General features: G+C 44.1%; 1 protein-coding gene across 2 annotated transcripts; it reads right to left on the bottom strand.

Moving 5' to 3' along the window:
• Positions 1–1,000: 1,000 nt before the first annotated feature.
• TMEM231 (transmembrane protein 231) lies at positions 1,001–17,949 on the bottom strand. Of its 2 annotated transcripts, XM_079119683.1 has the most exons (7): positions 17,702–17,947; positions 17,435–17,604; positions 7,632–7,760; positions 7,165–7,308; positions 4,478–4,559; positions 3,196–3,300; positions 1,001–2,819 (listed from the first exon to the last, which is right to left on the bottom strand). In XM_079119683.1, the coding sequence occupies exons 1-7, from the start codon at positions 17,838–17,840 to the stop codon at positions 2,638–2,640; spliced, it is 951 nt and encodes a 316-aa protein (XP_078975809.1). In that variant the 5' UTR covers positions 17,841–17,947; the 3' UTR covers positions 1,001–2,637. The 2 variants fall into 2 exon arrangements, with proteins under 2 accessions (XP_078975809.1, XP_078975810.1); XM_079119684.1 differs by lacking the exon at positions 7,632–7,760 and having other exon boundaries at positions 17,702–17,949.
• Between the last annotated feature and the right edge of the window lie 577 nt (positions 17,950–18,526).

The following is an 18,526-nucleotide window of genomic DNA, read 5'->3' as shown; positions in this document are numbered from 1 at the left end:
ATGCAAAGACTCATAATCCCTGCGGGATCTGAAACAAGTCCCCGCTGCTGGGAATGTGAATTAGTGCCAACCCTGGATGTGGGTTGGCAAGATGAATTAAGGTCCTTAACTATGGTCATGGGCTTTTTGAATTAGTAATTCCTTTCTAGGACCCATCCTAAGGAAATAAACCAGCAACAAGTATTTATACAGAGGTTCAGAGAAAGTGGGTGTTTTTTGGGGGGTGTGGGGTGGGAAAGAGCACAAAAGAGTAGAAGGATGTGTACCTGAATGCCAAATGCCAACCATGATAATTTAAGGTAGTGAATTCAGACAAGAGTTATTATTTAAATTTAAGGTTTTTGTCATTTACACATTTTTCCCTAGTAGGTATTTAGAACTTATCTGGTCAGAAAGATACAAAACCTCCTTTAAATGCATGAACAGAAAGTGGAGAAGATGGAGGGGAGTGGGGAGAACGGAAGGAGAAAGGAAAGTAAAGGGGAGAGCGCTTTACTAACTTTATATGGTGGAACCTGAGTCATTAAGCCCCTGCCTAATTCAAGCAGAAACTGGACTAATCTTTTAACAAAATTAGGAATCTCTGCCTTGCTTTGGCCCCAAATACTGAGTAACAATCTCAAACCCTGGTTTAGCTCCGGATTATAGCTCAGTTGATGAAATCCTGTACATTTCTCACCTTTTCTTCCTCTTGCAACTCTGCAGTGATTCAGGTTCAGAAGTTACCGGCCTCTGATTTGAAAATACTTTGATATTCACCAGACACAGTTGTAATTTTCCATGCTGTGGTTTCCACATGCCATGTGGATTCCACCAAAAACTCACATTTACTTGGGGTTGGCCCAGACTTTTGCCAGAGAACCAACAAAAGCTCCAAGGTTTCTGGGCAGAGACTTGGCAGAGGAAGGCTGCCGGTGAGTAACGGAGAAGGGTGCGCAACTTCTGCACTCCCTGTTCCTCCCCGCCAAGTCCTTCCCCTCTATAAAGCCACACACAGCCTTCCATTTTGAATATTTTAATTAGAAAGTTATAAAACATCATTTAGTTCTCCATATAAATTTCATATTAGAATTTAATAAAATGCGATGCTTCTTTCTCTTCAGCCATCTTTCCAAATCTCATTATCTTTTGGAGATTTAAACCAGAAACCATTTTTCATTCAAACCTCAAGGGCAAAAACATAGGCATATAAATGGCCCTAAATATTTTAAAAGAAGTCAGAGAAACTAGTGTTAGACAATGTTTCTGCCTGAATACTTCAAAATAGCTTTGTTTCCAACTCTCATTTTGGTCAGCCTGGAAGAAAACGTGCTTTGGGAATAAGAACAGAATCTCCAGGGTAAATTTCCCACCTACACTGCGGGAAATTTGTCAGTGGGCATGAAGGAAGACTCATAGGGGGACTGTCCTTCCAGTGCTAATGCTAGTCCTAGGGATCATAAAGCAGATGCCCTTCGAGCAGACTGTGTGCTTGCTCAGGGTGAGACTGGGACTAAATGGAGAACGGAGGCCCATTCTACCTGCCTGGATGGACTGACAGTTTATCATGCTGCCAGTGGCCAGGCTGGACAGGACTCCCTGAGCTAGCATCCTCTTCCTTCCCCTGCTGCTCCTCCCATCCTCCCCAAAGCATCTTCTGCTGGGCACCCTGTTCCTTACTCAAGGGGAATGCAAGTAGCTGGGTTTCCCGCTAGCCCTCCAAATAAGCCCCCGAAGTTGTCAGGCAGCGGGAGCCAAGGCCAACAACAACTCCTCTGTCACCCGCATCCTTTCAGGAAGGGGGAGGGCTGTCAGGGAGAAGGAGTGGCAAGGGTCCAGGCTGTTGGGTGCGGGCCAGAGAGAAAGAACCTGTTGTTACAACCCTTGCGTCCCCCACTGCTGCTGAAGGGAGTGAATGAAACAGCACTTCTGACTTCAGCCTGCCAGTCCAGGGGCACAGACAGAGGGCAAGAGGCAGGGCAAAAAGCCAGCCTCCGCGGGGCAGGGAGAGAGGGCTGTTCAGCTGAGCCCACGACAGAGACGGCGTCTGTTAGACTGAGGGCAGGTGGACGGTCCCAGTGTCCTTAAGTCGCCCACCCTCTCGCACATGCGTTTGGGGCTTGTGCCCCTCCCCTTCCAGTTCTCCAGTTAAAGGCCTGTGTTCTAGAAATCAAAGCTCTGAATGGGAATTGTAGATGCCCAGGAGTAGCAAGTGCTAGGGATTAGCATATTTATCATGAAAGCCCTGAAAAGAGTAAAGAGTGGCTTACAATAGGGGGAAGAAAGCAGAGTGCTTCTCAGTTCAAAAGAGGAAAAGTCTTTGCTCCACCAGAGATGGGACTCTCTCCAAGATGTCCGAACGGACTGTAATTTTCTCCTATGGGTAAGGCAAAAACAAGAACAAAAACGAATTATAGCCTCGAGGAACCCTCTGACCTTCCCACAAACTAGTCCCTGACAATTTTGTGGGTGCTTAAGAAGATATGGAATTTGTGTACAGCAAGATTGGAAAGAGCTCTCTTTTGTCTCTGAGGGGAAAACTCTTGTGTAAGCCCTCAAGTGTCCACTGCACTGTTTTCAGAGATGTGGTGAGATGACAGTTCTCAGAAGACGACAGTGAGGTAGCCTCGGTCCCGCTGAGTCTTCAGAAAGGTCTTCCTAGGATACGTGCTCCTTAAACACTTCTCCCTGGGGCATTGCCATTACAGGGATTGTAGTCACCACTTGATTCTGAAACACAAATATTTTGATTCTCTTGAACACCCAGAGGAAGATGAGCAAGATGCTGACATACTGGACCCAGGCAAACTTCACCATCTCCCAGAATCCTGGCTGGTAAGTACAGATAGTTAAGGAGTTGCAGATGACACGTAAATAAAAGTCGCACGAAGGTGCAAGTCAGGAAATACCAGGAAAGGTGCAGGAAATAACAAAAATGTTTCAAGGGCCCTTAAGATAAAAGGAACAATAAAAAATGATTAAGACATAAAATATGGATGATCCTGACCTAGAAGGATTGCTCAGAAAGAAATATGAACAGGAAATGAGCTTTCTTTCCTGTATGAACAGAAGCAGACACAGTTATTTGTGTGGGGCTACAGCACAGTAGCAACTTTCAATCTAAGGTGTCCCACATCTGTTCCTACTTGGGCAAACGAAGGAATCCTTCCTTTGTGGAAACTGAGCCCCCACTGGCTCTCTAACAGAAAGGATATGAAATGACTTCCACAGGGTATCGGATGATGGCATTAATCACAAATGGAGCTTCGGCAGCCCTGCCCACCAGCCAGATGGGGTTGGCATCATTCAGGACGGTGGTAACTGCAACACAATCATCAATCATTAATCTAGGTGGACCCTTTGGCAAACAAAACAAAACAAAACAAAACATACATATATACATATGTACATACATACATATTCTTTGATTCCTGGGAGATACTTTGCACTCCAAAATTCAGAAATAAGAGAAACCTGCCTGTGCAAAGTTGTTCACACATTATTCAAGTACTTGTTAAAAACTTGGAAATAGTGTCCTACAATTGCTGAATAGCTAACTCAAGGAATATTATGTTGCTAGTAAAAATAATGTCAGGTAGAACTTTACATCAATGTGGAGACATATTTATACCACATAGTTAAATAAATGTGAAGAATTTGAATCCCGAAGTGTTTTTACACTGTAACAGCTGTATGAAAAAGCCTGTGTATGGATAGAGTGCATGAAATAAATGAGGGAAAAGTTGATTTGCAGGTCAAAGACTTTTAATTTTATTTGAAAGTTCTTCTATCACTAAAATAATGTCATTACGTGTATTGTATAAAATTCAAAATAAATATTGGCAATGGCTGACTGTGGCGTCCATGCTGTCTGGTTGACTAACACTTTCAAAGCCTTTAGAGAAAACCCTAGGCCACCGACCAGCCCAGCCTGCCCACTCAAGCCCTGGGATGGCCCGAGGGTCGCAGCCCGGTGAGGACTGGACTGTTCTGCCTGCGGGTCGGAGCCACAGGGCTTCTGCTCTGGCACTGGGCTGCTGGTATGCAGTGACTCGTCCCACCCTCTACTTGTTTCTGAAAAGTACGGACATCAAATTGTCTTTGGCATCTTTTATCGGTGTGGTAAGGGGAACAACTCAACGAGGCTGTATACACATTGAAATAAGGAAACCCGGGCTGGGGAGACAGCTCAGCTGGTAGAGTGCGTGCCTCGCAAGCACAAGGCCCCGAGTTCGACCCCCAGTACCGCAAAAAAAAAAAAAAAAAAAGGAACATCAAGCCAGTGGTCCCCAACCTGCTGGGGCCACCGGAGTGGCAGTGAGGTGGGCACAGGCTGGACTCCGAAGGCGATGACAACAAGGGCAGCCCCCGAGGCGCCCATGCCCGTCCCACACTGAGCCCTCATTGGTTCTGAGGTTGTCATCATGACGTGTTCCACCGTCCCCGCGACCTGGAAAGCTCGTGAGCGGTAGCTGCGCAGCCTACACCTGTGACTTACCGTTCCTCTCCTGGTAGGCAGCGACAATGTTGGTTAGGTCGTAGTCATGGGCAAAAGGGCTGCTCCCGTTGATCACCGACACCTGGGACACAGCAGGACCTGGGTGAGCACCTGAGACCTCTGCTGTCTTCCCTCTACCCTCCCTAACGCAGGCTGACCCCAGCCAGAGACCACCTTCTTGTTCTTGGTGACCCATGCCAGTATTAATATTTCCTTCAAGGATGAATAAATTCTCTTGCAATAATTTAAGTGCATTTACTTTACTTTTCCAGTCATTCCTTTTGTGGGATTGGAAATGGGGCCAATGTCCACCTTTCACAGGTTTTAAAGCTATTTGTACAATGTCTCTCTATTACAATGGGAGAAATTGAATTTTTTTTTTTTGGGGGGGGGGGGGGTACCAGGGATTTAATCCAGACAGGGCTTTACCACTGAGCCATATACCTGAACATTTTTATTTTTTGTTTTTGAGACAGGGTCTTGCTAAATTGCTGAGGCTGACTGCGATCCTCCTGCCTCAGCCTCCCCAGTGGCTGGGATTACAGGTGTGTACCACCACACTGGGTGATTCCTTTAATTTTTTTTTCTTTTTTGTGGTACCAGGGATTGAACCCAGGAGCACTTTACCACTGAGACACATTTTAATATTTTGAGACAAGGTCTCGCTAAATTGCTTAGGGCCTCACCAAGTTTCTGAGGCTGGCTTTGAACTCGAGATCCTCCTGCCTCATCCTTCTAAGCTGCTGGGATTACAGGCATGTGCCACTAATTTTTAAAAATAGACCATAGCAGCAATTTAATGATATCCTAAGCAACTTAGTAAGACCATGTCTCAAAAAATAAAAAAGACTGGGGATGTTGCTCAGTGGCAAAGTGCCTCTGGGTTCAATCCCCAGAAACAAACAAACAAAATAAACGGACAAACCATATGTTCAACACCTTTATCTTTTTCTTATTTCTCTCTAGTTGCTATCTTAATTTTTTTTTTTTTGGGGGGGGGTACTGGGGATCGAACTCACTGTCTTGTGCTTACAAGGCAAGCACTCTACCGACTGAGCTATCTCCCCAGCCCCTGCTATCTTAATTTTTAAAAAATTCTTTTAAATATACAGGCGGAAATAGATAAAATGCAAATGGAAATAATTTCCTGTCCTCTACTGTCACAATCCTGTTGATGTAATCTGATTTTCAAAGTGCCACAGTATGTTTACATGGTATAGTCCTCTCCCTTTATAACTTGGGTTGATGGTAGCTAATCACCAGAAATCCCAGTTCATCTGGAACAGTTGTGGTAATAGCTGCAATCACTGATAACATCCCTCTTTCATTCAAAAGCAGCTCGACTTAATTTACGTGGCCCCCCCTGTGATACAGATTAGGAGTAAATGATTAGATGCATGAGTTCTGGACTTAGCTCCTGGCTCTGTTACTTGGAAGCTATGAGATTTCAGGGAAATTAATTAATCCCTATAAGCCCCAGTTTCCTCATGTGCACAATAAGATTCATTTATCAAATGCCTTTGAACTTACAATGTGCCAGGCACTGTTTTAAGCCCTGGGGTGATGGTACACAAGATGTCAGCACTTTTAACACCAAGGCAGAAAACAAACACACCAGAAACATATCTTTAAGATGTTGAATGGCAGTAGGAGAAGTCTGTGTGCCTGAATAATGCTGAAGGAAGGAGGTTCAGGGACAGACTGTGCTCAGGCACCTGCATGGAGTGGTCCAATGAGCTCTGTGCTTACCTGGCAGAGGGAATGGCAAGTGCAAAAGCCCTGAGGTAGAAATTGTTTCTTAAATTCAAAGAGCAGCAAAGGCCAGCCGGGCTGGAATGGAGCAAGGGGGCTAAAGAGCTGGGAAATGACAAGTGTGAGCATCTCAGGAGGTTGCTGTGATGATTAAACAGATTGAATAAAGCCAGGCATGGCGGAGCATGCCTGTAATCCCAGCAGCTTAGGAGACCAGACAGGAGGATTGCAAGTTCCAGGCCAGCCTCTGCAACTTAGCGAGACCCTAGCTCAAACCAAAAAAAAAAGGGGGGGGGCTGGGGATGCAGCTTAGTGGTTAATTGCCTTTGGGTTCAATTCCTGGTACAAAAAAAAAAGAAAAAAGAAAAAGAAAAAAGAAAAATAGATGATATATGTAAACTTTTTCCTTTTCTTCTCTCTCTCTCTCTCTCTCTCTCTCTCTCTCTCTCTCTTTTTGAGACGGGGGGGGGGGGGGCTTCCTTTCTTAGCCAGACTGCTCTCCAATTCCTGGGCTCAAATGACCCTCTTGCCTCAGCTTCCTGAGTGCTGGAAATAAAGGTGCCACCACACCTGGCTATAAAACTCTTAACTCAGGCCTGACATATGTTACATGTTCAATAAATGGTGGCTAGTATTATTTTTATATGTTTTACATGAAAAGTTTACATAGTCATTTGGAATACACTGTGTGTGTATACCTGAAAGCAATAGGCAATTTAGTTCTTCAATAGAGACAGACATTTTTTCCCCCTCTTTCTTCCTGGACATAAATCCAGGTAAGCCTCCATACTTTGTATGAATTTATGGCAAGAATTCCTCAGAAATCCTCCTCTGTACCACCCACAGGAAAATGCTATTTCCATCTTCCCTTTCTCTTCAAAGGATGTGACAAACATACAGGAAAAAAGGAGCTGGGTGACAAGGAGCATTCTTACATTGTAGCGGACATCTAGGCCACTGTAGCGGAGCGGCTGCTTCTGCTGCAACCTCAGGTCTCCGTTTACATACAACTGGGACCCGGGAACAGCAAAGGAAGACTGAAGAAATGCCATGCTCTGCATCACGAAGGTTGCCATCCTCTGAAATCATAAGAAGGAGAGATAATACCAACTGCCATCGGATCTGAAGCATTCCGGTTGAGAGTCACTGTCTGTGGCTTAAGTGGATGGGTCTTCACATTCCTGGGTTAGCCATGTGACAGGCCCTGTTCCCAGAACCCTCTGAGCTCTTAATAATTCATGAATATTCACATGACCCTAATGAAAAACATTCTATTTGCTTAAGTTAAATTCCCTATAATGCTCCAGAAAAGAGCATTCTGCAACGTGGGCCTTCCTGGAAAGCAGGAGGATTCTGTTCTTTCAAAAGACAAAAAAAAGGAGAGGAGGGGCCTCCAACTCACATGCAATTGGTAGGAGAAGGTCAAGATGAGCTGCACACCAAGAACATGCTCCGTGGACTGCAGGGGAAGTTCCAGCTTAAAATGCAACATGTCCATTTTCCCATCCTGGTTCCTGTCTTCTTCTCTAGTCTAGGAAACCCAAAGAGGGCCGGTGGCCCTGGTCCTTAATAAGCCTGTGAAGAATCCACATCACTTCTGTACCTACACAGTGACCCACTGTTCTGCAGTACACAGCCTTTCACCTTCATACCCGTGCCTTTCCAGCATTAACAGGATGAATGGAATAACAAAAAACATCTGGATAGTATTGTCACTTTTCAGTTGTCTCATTTTATCTTATTTTGTTACTGGTATTTCTCTCTCTCTCTCTCTCTCTCTCTCTCTCTCTTTCTTTCCTTTTGGTACTGGGGATTGAACCCAGGGGCACTTTACAACTGAGCCACATTCCCAGTCCTTTTTATTTTTTGTTTTGAGACAGGGTTTTGCTAAATTGCTTAGGGCCTCCCTAAATTGCTGAGGCTGGCCTTGAATTTGCAATCTTCCTGCCTTAATCTCCTAAACTGCTGGGATTAAAGGCATGTGCCACTGTGCCTGGCTTCTTTTCTTTTTTAAAATAAATAAGTCTGAATTTGTATGGAAAGTTTAAATAGCTCATCAGAATTGTTTGCTATAGCTTTAGAAGTCAGGGGTTCCTTCCTTCCTCCCTCCCTCCCTTCCTTCCCTTTTTTCCTGCAGTGCTGGGGACGGAACCCAGGGTCTCATATGTACCCATTCTCCCACTGAGCTATATTCCCAGCCCTAAGTCAGATTTTAACAATAGAAACAAACCAACCAACCCAGCACCCTAATTCTAATCACTGCATTCCCCCCAAAAAAACTCAACAGAAAATCACCAAGCTCTAATTCCACATTCTTCAACCAGAGGTGTCTTTGCTTCAGAGTCCTGGTGAAGGCCCACCCATCTCAGCATCGGGTCAGGACTTTAAGCCTTGTGCATCTTTTAGTACTAATCAACAAAATGAAAAAAGGAGGCTAAGTGAAATCAGATAGGACTAAAACCCAGATTGTTTTATAAATTATGGACATGAAACTAAGGAAAACAGATAAAGAAAAATCTGAGGGCAAAAGAGAAATCACAGCTCATTAATCACAAGGCAGTTAAAAAACTGATACCCAGTCCTGCCATCATGCAGTCTTGCCCCACAGTGACCCTACGATGAACAGCAGAAAAGGACAGTTATTGGTTGGTGTGGTTCTTTTTTTTTTTTTTTTTTTTTTTTGTCTTTTTTGGAACTGGGGGTGGAACCCAGGGCTTTGCGAATGCAAGGCAGACGCTTTGTCACTGAGCTTCATCCCAGCCCCAAAGAATAGTTACTGAAATGTAATCACTATTGACTCTATTCCTCAGCACAATTCTGGATGGTTCCTTCCCACCAGCTTCCCAGGATGTTACCAGGGAATATCAACATTCCCATCTGATCCTCCCTCTCCTGGTTCACTTTGCTTTCTACCATTACCATTTTGTGAGGAAGACATTTTTTGTTTTTCAGGTAAATTAGGTTGTTTGAGGTAAAGATGTCAATTTTCAGAAACTTTCATTTCTTTCTTTCCAGATGATAACGTTCTTTCCTTGGTCTCTTTATAGACACACCTACCCTCCTTGTTCCATTGACTTCTACTGTCTCTGTCCTGTTCCATCAGCTTGACAAGGGTAGGGGAGAGAACTCTGCTACCAAGACTGATGATCAACTAATTGGAGGCAATTCTTTTTTTTTTTTTTTTTTTTTTTGCAGTACTGGGGATCGAACTCAGGGCCTTGTGCTTGCAAGGCAAGCACTCTACCAGCTGAGCTATCTCCCCAGCCTAATTGGAGGCAATTCTGACTTAATAATTATGAGTGGGATGGAAAGAGGCTGCCTATGTTCCTCTCGGTTTCCTTCAGTTGGTATCTAGGAAGACAAGGAGGGATTAACTTCCTGTAAAGAACCCCCACCTTCTGGATTTTAGGGCTGGACATGAAAATAGGGATTGAACTTCTCAATTTGAGAGAGGACAGTGTGTAGGGGAGAGAAACTCATTTCATTTGATTAAAAAAAAAAATTAAGGTGTAGATAGACACAATACCTTCATTTTTTATTTATATTTATGTGGTCCTAAGACTCGAACCCAGTGCCTTGCATGTGCTAGGCAAGTGCTCTACCACTGGGCCACAAACCCAGTTCATCATGTGATCTTTATAACAAATATGAAGCCTAGATTATCAGGCCCACTAGGCAAAACAAGTGTTACCCCCATTTTATAAATGAGAAAATTAATCCTCAGGACAGAGGTATGGCTAATAACAGTAAAGACGGGATTTGAGATCAGGCCTTTGACATCAAATCTGAATCTCTTTCTAGGACCATAATGTTCAGATCCCTCCAGAAAAATTCAAGGACAGCTGACTAGGACAAACCTTTTTGCAAAAAGGTTATGTAGACATGTGTGCACATTTTAACTCCAAGTTCACAGAGGACAAAGATCTGGCAGAGCACCATAATTAGTGTCTACTTTAAAAACTGGCTCATTAATCTGTCAAGTACTTTTTTTTTTTTTTTTTTTTTGGTATCAGAGATTGAACCCAGAGGTACTTCACCACTGAGCCACATTCCCAGCCCTCTGTAGTTTTTATTTTGAGCCAGGGTCTTGCTAAGTTGCTGAAGCTGGCTCTGAACTTGCCATCCTCCTGGCTCAGCCTCCCGAGTGACTGGGATGGCAGGTCTGCGCCACCACACTCAGCTGTCAAATACTTTCTGAAGCCCTACAATGTATCAGGCACTGTTTCAGATACTGGGAATAAAATGATAACAAAATAGACAAAGTCTTCCTCCCAAGGAGCTGACTCCCCCGAGCAGGAAAGAGAGAAGACAAATAAAAATAAACAAACGTGTAACAACACCGGGTAGTGTTAAGTACCCAAAGAAAGATAAAACGGTAAGGGAGGGTAGACGTTAACACATTTTTACAGAAAATATTCAGGATAACATGATCTGTTGGTGACTTGAATGAAGAGGGGTGACGAGGCACAGGAACGTAAGGGGAACGGTGATTCAAGCTAAGGAAATCCCCTGCTCTAAGTGTGGGGTGAGGGGTGGGGCCCCGGGACTGGGCAGCAAGAGTAAGCGGGAGAGCAGCAGAAGAGGAGGGTGAGTGATGACCAAGTAAATGGTGCACCTTCCTCAGATGACCTCTTAGCAAGCTCGGCTCTCATCCTCTGCGCTGGCAACGAGGGGCTACCTGTCTGTGCTATTGCTTTAACCACTGATGAAGTCAGTTCTAGTGCAGGCACCTCCAGAGCTTGGAGGAAGGACCCACCAGAGGAACCTGTAAGGCTGGAGGAAAGAGAAGTGTTTCCCTTGCCTGTTTGCTGCTTGTCCCTCTTTGGGTCACCCCAGCGGTGGTTCTTCACTCTGGCAGCCTGTCCCCACTCCTAGAACCAGGCACATCATGCTCCCACTGGCAGAGGCTAAAAGGAAGCCAGCAGGCAAAGGACAATGTGGTTTTTCAGCATCTCAGCATGAGCATCAGGAGGCAGAGCATATGTAGGAGGTGGTCTTGGGGCTGACACAGCCCCTCGTAGCCAGCATACCATCCAGCTGTGAGGGTTGCCATTAAGGTCAGAAGTGCCTTTCTTCCCAGGGTGTCCTGACTTGGGCTTTTTTTTTTTTTTTTTTTTTTTTCTTTTTTCGTCAGGACTTCTACAGAATCTGATGGTCTGTGGGAATTCTGTTTGGTTCCTGCTTTATTTTTAACTTTCATTCTTCTGAGTCAGGTTCTTTTACAAAATGCTGGCTTTGTAATTTATACCAGGATCCACTTCACCATAGATGTGATCACTGGGTTTCTGGTTTTTTCTTTTTATTCTTAAAATACTCATGGGCACTAATATTTGGGTCTCCAGCAAAGTCGGGACTGCTACTTCATGATCTCCATATTCATCAAATCCTTGCTACCTGTATTTGGGATGAATCTAAAATACCATCAATTACAACTGCATCAATATCTTACATATCAGGAAAAAAGGGAAAATATTTTCAATTAAATGATGGCATAACGTTTTCTAATCACTACAGTATTTATTTTATTGAAAGAACTTTTAGATTTATATATCACATTTATATCAGATATTTATATCAAATATCACATTTATTCACATGGAAATATAAGCAAAATAAATCCATCCAGAGATTCCTAAAACTTCTTCATAGTCTGATTCTTTTGAATCACATTTTAATTCAGTCACTGGTATCCATACTTTTCCATGAAATATTGTCTTTATACCATCAAGCATACTGGTGATACAGCATTGAAAAATAATTAATAAGGGGCACTAAAATCCATTGGTCTGAGTTTTTAAGTGGACTTTGAAATTATGTAGAGTTAGCCTATTTTTAAATATCTCTTGAGCCTTCCCTTATTCAATCTTCCTCATTAGGGGTTAGAATAATGTTTTACTACTGTCTTGGGGTTGGTTTTTTTTTTTTTTTTTTTTTTTTTTCTTTCATATTGCTGATTCCCCTTCTGCAAGTTTTTTTTTTAATTTTTTTTTTTAGTTGTAGGTGGACACAATGCCTTTTTTAATATTTTAAATTTATTTTTTATGTGGTGCTGAGGATCGAACCCGGTACCTCACATGTGCCAGGCAAGTGATCCACTGCTGAGCCACAACCCCAGTCTGCCTTCTGCCAGTTTTGACAATGGTTCTTTGACATTTGCATGCAGGTAGACAATGAGAACCACGCCAAGCCTGCCTTCTGGTTAACAGCTAGTGTCAGCCACCCTAATAGGAAGACTACTCTGATTTCAGAGATGAGAAAAAATGGGTGCTTAGCCCATGGTCCTCTCAGCCCTTCCTCCAGCCCAGCATCTTCCTCTTGCCTTCAGCTCCCTATTCCCCAGCTCCACACCAGCCTTCAAGAGCTATGCCAGCCTCATGGAGGGAACAGATCACTGTTTTCCCCCTCTCTTTTGAAAAATAACAAAAGTTTGACGTTCAGAGGAATAAAAACAGGGATTTTAGAGACGCTGTCCAAGGTGATCTGACTAAAGCATGGCTGTCTGTGACTTCTGAGGCATCTTCCAAAATTAGCAACAGCAAAGCTGTCTCCCAGCATTTGGGCCAGCCTTGACCTAAAAACCACCATTTCTTGGCTTCTTGGGCAGACAGTTTTCCAGACAGGTTGAAGCCAGTCTGACTTATGTTCAGCATTGAAAAAAAAAAAAAAAATTGTTGTAATAGGATTAAGGGTATATGATTTGAATAAGAAATATGAAGTTTTCATCCAGATTCTGTTCACCTGAAAGCTAGAGCAAATTATATCACTTCTCTGAGTCTGTTTCTTCATCTGTAAAATGGAGGTATGACCTCCACATCACAGGGGTAAGAGAGAGAATAGGTCCTTAAAAATGAAGAGCTAACACCTGTAATCCTAGTGCCTTGGGAGGCTGAGACAGGAGGATCCGAGTTCAAAGTCAGTCTCAGCAACAGTGAAGCACTAAACAACTCAGTGAGACCCTGTCTCTAAATAAAATACAAAATAAAATAGGGCTCAGGGGTCAAGCCCCTGAGTTCAATCCCTAGCCTAATTCAATCCCCACCAAAAAAGAAAAAAATAAATAAAGAGCTAATGCAAAAAAAAAGTGACAATTAACACTCAGTGATTACTGCAGACCAAGTAATATTACAGAACCTTATATTATGTAAAAAAAAAAATTAGCCAAAAAATATAACTGCAGGGAATAGGAAAGATGGTGGAATGAGACAGACATCGTTACCCTATGTACATGGATGATTACACGAATGGTGTGAATCTACATTATGTACAACCACAAATGAAAAATTGTACCCCATTTGTGTACAGTGAATCAGAATGCATTCTGCTGTCATGTATAACTAAATAGAATAAACGATAAAAAACAAAAATAAAAAAATATACAATTTAGCTGAGTGCGAAGGGGCATGTAATCCCAGAGATTCCAGAAGCCGAGGAAGGAAGATTGCAAATTCGATGCCAGTCTCAGCAACTTAGTGAGACCCCGTCCTGTTGGGGGCTTTGCCATGTGGGCTGCACCGGGATGGCGCCTGGCGGCCAGCTAGAGACTGTTTTGATCACATCAGCAGTGAGGAGGTTGATTAATATAAGGACACCCAGGTGATTTATCAATGGCCGTATTCAATTATGTCCAAGCACACATCCCCAGTGCTCCTGCTGGGGCCTGTTTGACCTTTGCCGTGATAGGGCAGCTGGCTCCTCGCCTGATCTCAACTGGTGTGGCCGGCCCTCCACCTCCTGGAGGGAATATAAGTGGGCAGTAGGCAAAAGGCAGTGAGCAGCAGCTAGCAGAGAGAAGCAGCAGCTAGCAGAGAGAAGAAGCAGCAGAACTCTAAGAAGAAATAGATCTCTGATAAGCGTAGAAGCCTCTCTTTCTCTAAAACTTTCTCTATAAGCAAAACCTATCTTTCTCTCAAAGCTTCTCTTCCTCTAAAATCAAGCAAGCCTCTTTTTCCTCAATAAGCTAGGGAATAAGCAAGTAAGCAAGGCAGGAATAGAAGTAGTTTATTCCCAGTCCACCTCCGATAAATACCTGCGCAATTGTTGCTGCAGGCGGTAACAAATATCCATGGGATTGTTGCCGCGGGTGGCAACACTGTCCCAAAATTAAAAGACAATAAATAAAATAAAATAAAAAAGGGCTGGGGACCTAGCTCAGTGGCTCAGCACCCCTGAGTTCAATCCCTGATCCGCCAAAATAAAATTTAAAAATAACATAAAAAAGAAAAATAAAAAAATAACAAAAAAGAGAAATATAAGCAGGGGTTGTGGCTCAGTGATAGAGCACTCACCTAGCATGTGTGAGGCACTGGGTTCAATCCTCAGCACCACAAACAATAAATAAGTAAAATAAAGTTATTGTGTTCATCTGCAACTAAAAAAATTATATATATCTCTACACATGCACAGACACACAGGCACACACCACTACTCCAGGTCTCTTCTCCCATGATGCCCAGCTCTGCTTTGGAACTTTGCCAGCAAGAAAGGCCATCAGCAGATGTGGTCCCCCAATCCTGGACCAGAACTATAAGCCACAATAAACCTCTTTTCATTAAAACTTAAAAAAAAAAAAGTAGATTTTAGTATATTCACAGCTGTGCCACCAACACCATTCTCTAATTCCTATTTCAGAACATTTGCATCATTCCCCAAAAGAAACCCCACACTTATTAGCAGTCACTCCTCAAACCTCCTCTGCCTGTTTCCTCAAGCCCTTGCAAACCTACATTTCATCACTAAAGATTTGCCTCTTCTGGACATTTCACATTTCCATTTCAAATGGAGGCATACAATTCATGGTGTTTCGTGGCTGGCTTCTTTCACAGAGAAATGTTTTTAAGGCTCAACCATGGCTCCATTCCTTTAGAAAGCTAGGCAGGTACTCTTCCACTGTACCACCCCCCACCCCAAAAAAAGCTGCTTTCACTTTTGGAAAGGAGATATATACAATGTAGAACACAAGATATATGAATAGTGCATACATGGCAAAAAGTCAGTCTACTCCATGCTGGCTTCTCATCTAGTCATTCTCAGAGGCAATACAATCTCAAATAAGAATAAAAATGAGCAACATGTAATCATCAGTGAGAAGCAAATGAAAGTAACAAGTCTCCTGCTCCTGCTCCAATCCCTGCCCACCTCTCAGGTGCTGGGGACTGAATCCAAGACCTTCAGAATGCATCTGCTCTACCAATGAAATAAATCCTCAGCCCTCCAGATCTACTTTAAATTCAATGTAAAAGACTACATCATGCCAGGTGTAGCAGGGCATGCCTGTAATCCCAGCAATATGGGACGCTGAGGCAGGAGAACTGCAAGTTCAAAGCCCGCCTCAGCAACTTGGGGAGACCCTAAGCAAATTAGTGAGACCCTTGCTCAAAATAAAAAATACAAAGAGCTGGGGATGTGACTCAGTGGTAAAGCACCCCTGGGTTAAATCCCAGTACTTAACAAAACAACAACAGCAGCAGCAAACCTGACCATTTAAAAAATCAAATAATTCAATGATGTTACAAAAACAAGCAGCTTCCACAGCAAATGTTTTTATCTCATTTACTTGATTAGTGTATTTAGAAATGTATTGCTGGGTCTTTAAATAACATTTGCATTGGCACTGGCATTCTGTATTGGCTTCCCACAAGACTTAGCTCCCCCCACACTTCCACCAGTCCTGACTGCACACTCACACCTTTCACATCCCCACAATCAAGTTAAACCCATGTTTTGGTCAATAAATATTCAGTTTTCACACAACTAAGACTATGTAAATCCTAGTCACAATCCTGCTTATTTTTTCTCCATTACGTTTTATTTCCCAGCAGTTAATAATTACTTTGCTTGCTTAGATTTCTATGCACTTATGTAATTTCAACAAACAGCTTCTATTTCAATTCCTCACAATTTAAAATTTCATTTTAAGTTTAAACTTAAACAGTTTAAAATTTAAGCTGGTCACAGTGGATGGGCACCTGTTGGCTCAGCTACTGGGGAGGCTGAGGCAGGAGGATCACTTGAGCCCAGGAGTTCAAGACCACCCTGGGCAGAATAGTGAGACCTTGTCTTGGGGAAGGGAAAAAAGAAAAGGTATATGATTTAGTCAAAATCTTGTTCATGGAGATATTGGCCCTACCAATGAAAAGTTGGAGCAAATCAATATCTGCCAAAAAGGAGCTGGTTACATTCATTATAGTTTTTCCATACCATGAAATACTTTGCAGATGTAAAAAGGGTAGTTTGATTAAAAACTATTGATACATGCACCAGATTGAACCTTTAATTTCTGTCATTATGTATATGAGTAACTAATATTTGACAACGAACATACACTTTTGTAATCAGAAAAAATAAGAAAAATTTAAAATAGAGAAAAGTAATGTGGATCATATTTTCTTTGTAGTTATTCACATGACTAATCAGATTTTTTATCTTATTCGACTGCTAGAAAAAAGTTTGAATTTTTTCCACCAGTTCAACAAGTTTGCCTTGTAGGTCAGGCATCTCAAAGATGTCTGAAGAGATCTTTTCATACTTCTAAATTGGAAAATGTTTTCAGAAAGTGAGTGAAAAGGGAGGGGGACTGTAAAGAAAGCATTCGCATATGCTAAACCAAAAGCCAAATTGTAAACAGTAAAAATATTTCAATTTCAATCCCTAAGGTTGCTGGATGAAGCTGCATCTAAAGGAAAAAGTCCAGGCAGGAGTGGCTTGGCCAGAACACGCTGGGGAAGTCGCTTAGCCAATCAGCGCTTTGACTTGCACGGGTCGTGTCTGCATAAAAAGGCCTGCCCTTCCCGTTCCTAGTATTATGATGCGCGAACACATCGACAAGAGGGAGTTAACACAACAGCATTCGGTCTTTAGGGGTCCTGAACAGACTTCCACAACCACCCTCTCACCGGGCCACACCCTCGAAAATGACAAGGGACAGGGACAGGCCGTCCCTAGGCTTCTGAACTGTCAAGACCCACGAACGGCCAGCATGGCTAACTTCTGGGAGCTGTGGATGTCTGGGAGAAGCGGAAAGACGAAACAGATCCACGCTCTAGGAAATTAAACTCGGGCAGGCCAAAGAGCCCGTGCACATAACCCCCGTGGGCCGCAAGTCCTTACGACCCAGGCTGGGGTGCCCAGGGCCGAGGCCGTTCACCCCGATCCACCCCGTCTCCCATCCAGCCCGGGAGCGGCTAGGACCAGGTGGGAACCACACACCGAAACGAGTGGGACGCGCAGGTGATCCCCCTGCAGCCGGTTGAAGGCGGGGAACGTGCTCCAGGCGAGGAACCCGCCGTGCTCCGGCCCCAGCAGGGCCACGAGCAGCACCTGGTGCTGGAAGCGCACGGTCGGCTGCTCCTCATAGCTGCTCCGCTTCAGCCAAAACCCTGAATTAAAGAGGGCGGAGGGGAGGAGGTTAGGAGGGCGGGCCGCGGCCAGCAGCGAGCCGCGAGCTCTGTCGCGCACCGGCCGGGGCAGTCTCACCGTGGCTCCGGTAGGCCACCAGCAGCGGCGGGATGTAGGTGAGGGCGGCGGCCAGCAGCAGGAACAGCGCGGCCTTGGAGCAGAGCCCCGCGCGGTAGCCCCGCTCGGCTGGGTGAGAGAAGAGCTCGTACAGAGCCATGAGCGCCGCGTGCAGTCCCGCCGCTCGCCGGGCGCTCTTCGCGATTCCAGAGGGATGGCCAAGTTTGGCTTCTCCTGGTTGCCATCGCTCGGGTTTCCACGGCAACCAACGGCGCAGTGAAAGGAGCCAATAGCAAAGACGCGGGGCCTTAGTGGGGAGGGGCTGGCGGGGGCGGCGCCCGCTGGAGGACCGTAGTCTCCTTAAAGGCGGAGAAGAAGGCGAATGTTTTCGTTCACCCAACTTGTGGGCATCTTTGTTAACATTTACGTAAAATAAGATGTTCAGAAAAGTTGATTTAAATACTTCCTGACAGGTCGTCTGTTAAACCCCAGTATGGTTCGTACTGAAGTCTAACCATGCATGTTAATGCAGCTGCAGCCCTGGACTAAGACCAAAGCCAAGTTCCTTTGCGTACCAATTTTCTGTTCCTTCCACTATGTCGCAGAAGGTTAGAAGGACACAAATCCCCTGGCCCTCGAGGGATAGAGGGCAATCACTACATAGCTATTTCTAGTATAATTTGGGCTTTGCTCTGGGTACAAGCAGGGCTGCTAGTTTTAGGGAAGCTATGGTCCTGCCCAAAGATAACATTGGCTTGTCATTTAGTTGAATGTTTCCCGCGCCAAACCAATATTTCAAACATGGCCGATTTTCTTTGAAACTATGACCCGTAGCCAAGTATTCAT

The sequence above is a fragment of the Sciurus vulgaris genome (genome assembly GCF_902686455.1).
Source record: "Sciurus vulgaris genome assembly, chromosome: 17".
Taxonomy (NCBI): domain Eukaryota; kingdom Metazoa; phylum Chordata; class Mammalia; order Rodentia; family Sciuridae; genus Sciurus; species Sciurus vulgaris.
The sequence above is the reverse complement of the archived record's forward strand: the minus strand, read 5'-3'. Positions and strand labels throughout refer to the sequence as shown.

Excerpts from the sequence above, each read along its gene's own strand:
- TMEM231 (XM_079119683.1), bottom strand. The coding sequence starts at position 17,840 with ATGGCTCTGTACGAGCTCTTCTCTCACCCAGCCGAGCGGGGCTACCGC. Across the intron at positions 4,560-7,164 it reads GCCTAGATGTCCGCTACAAT|GTGTCGGTGATCAACGGGAG; the intron begins GTAAGAATGCTC and ends GCTGTGTCCCAG. Across the intron at positions 2,820-3,195 it reads ATACCCTGTGGAAGTCATTT|CTTACCAGCCAGGATTCTGG; the intron begins CATATCCTTTCT and ends TAACTATCTGTA.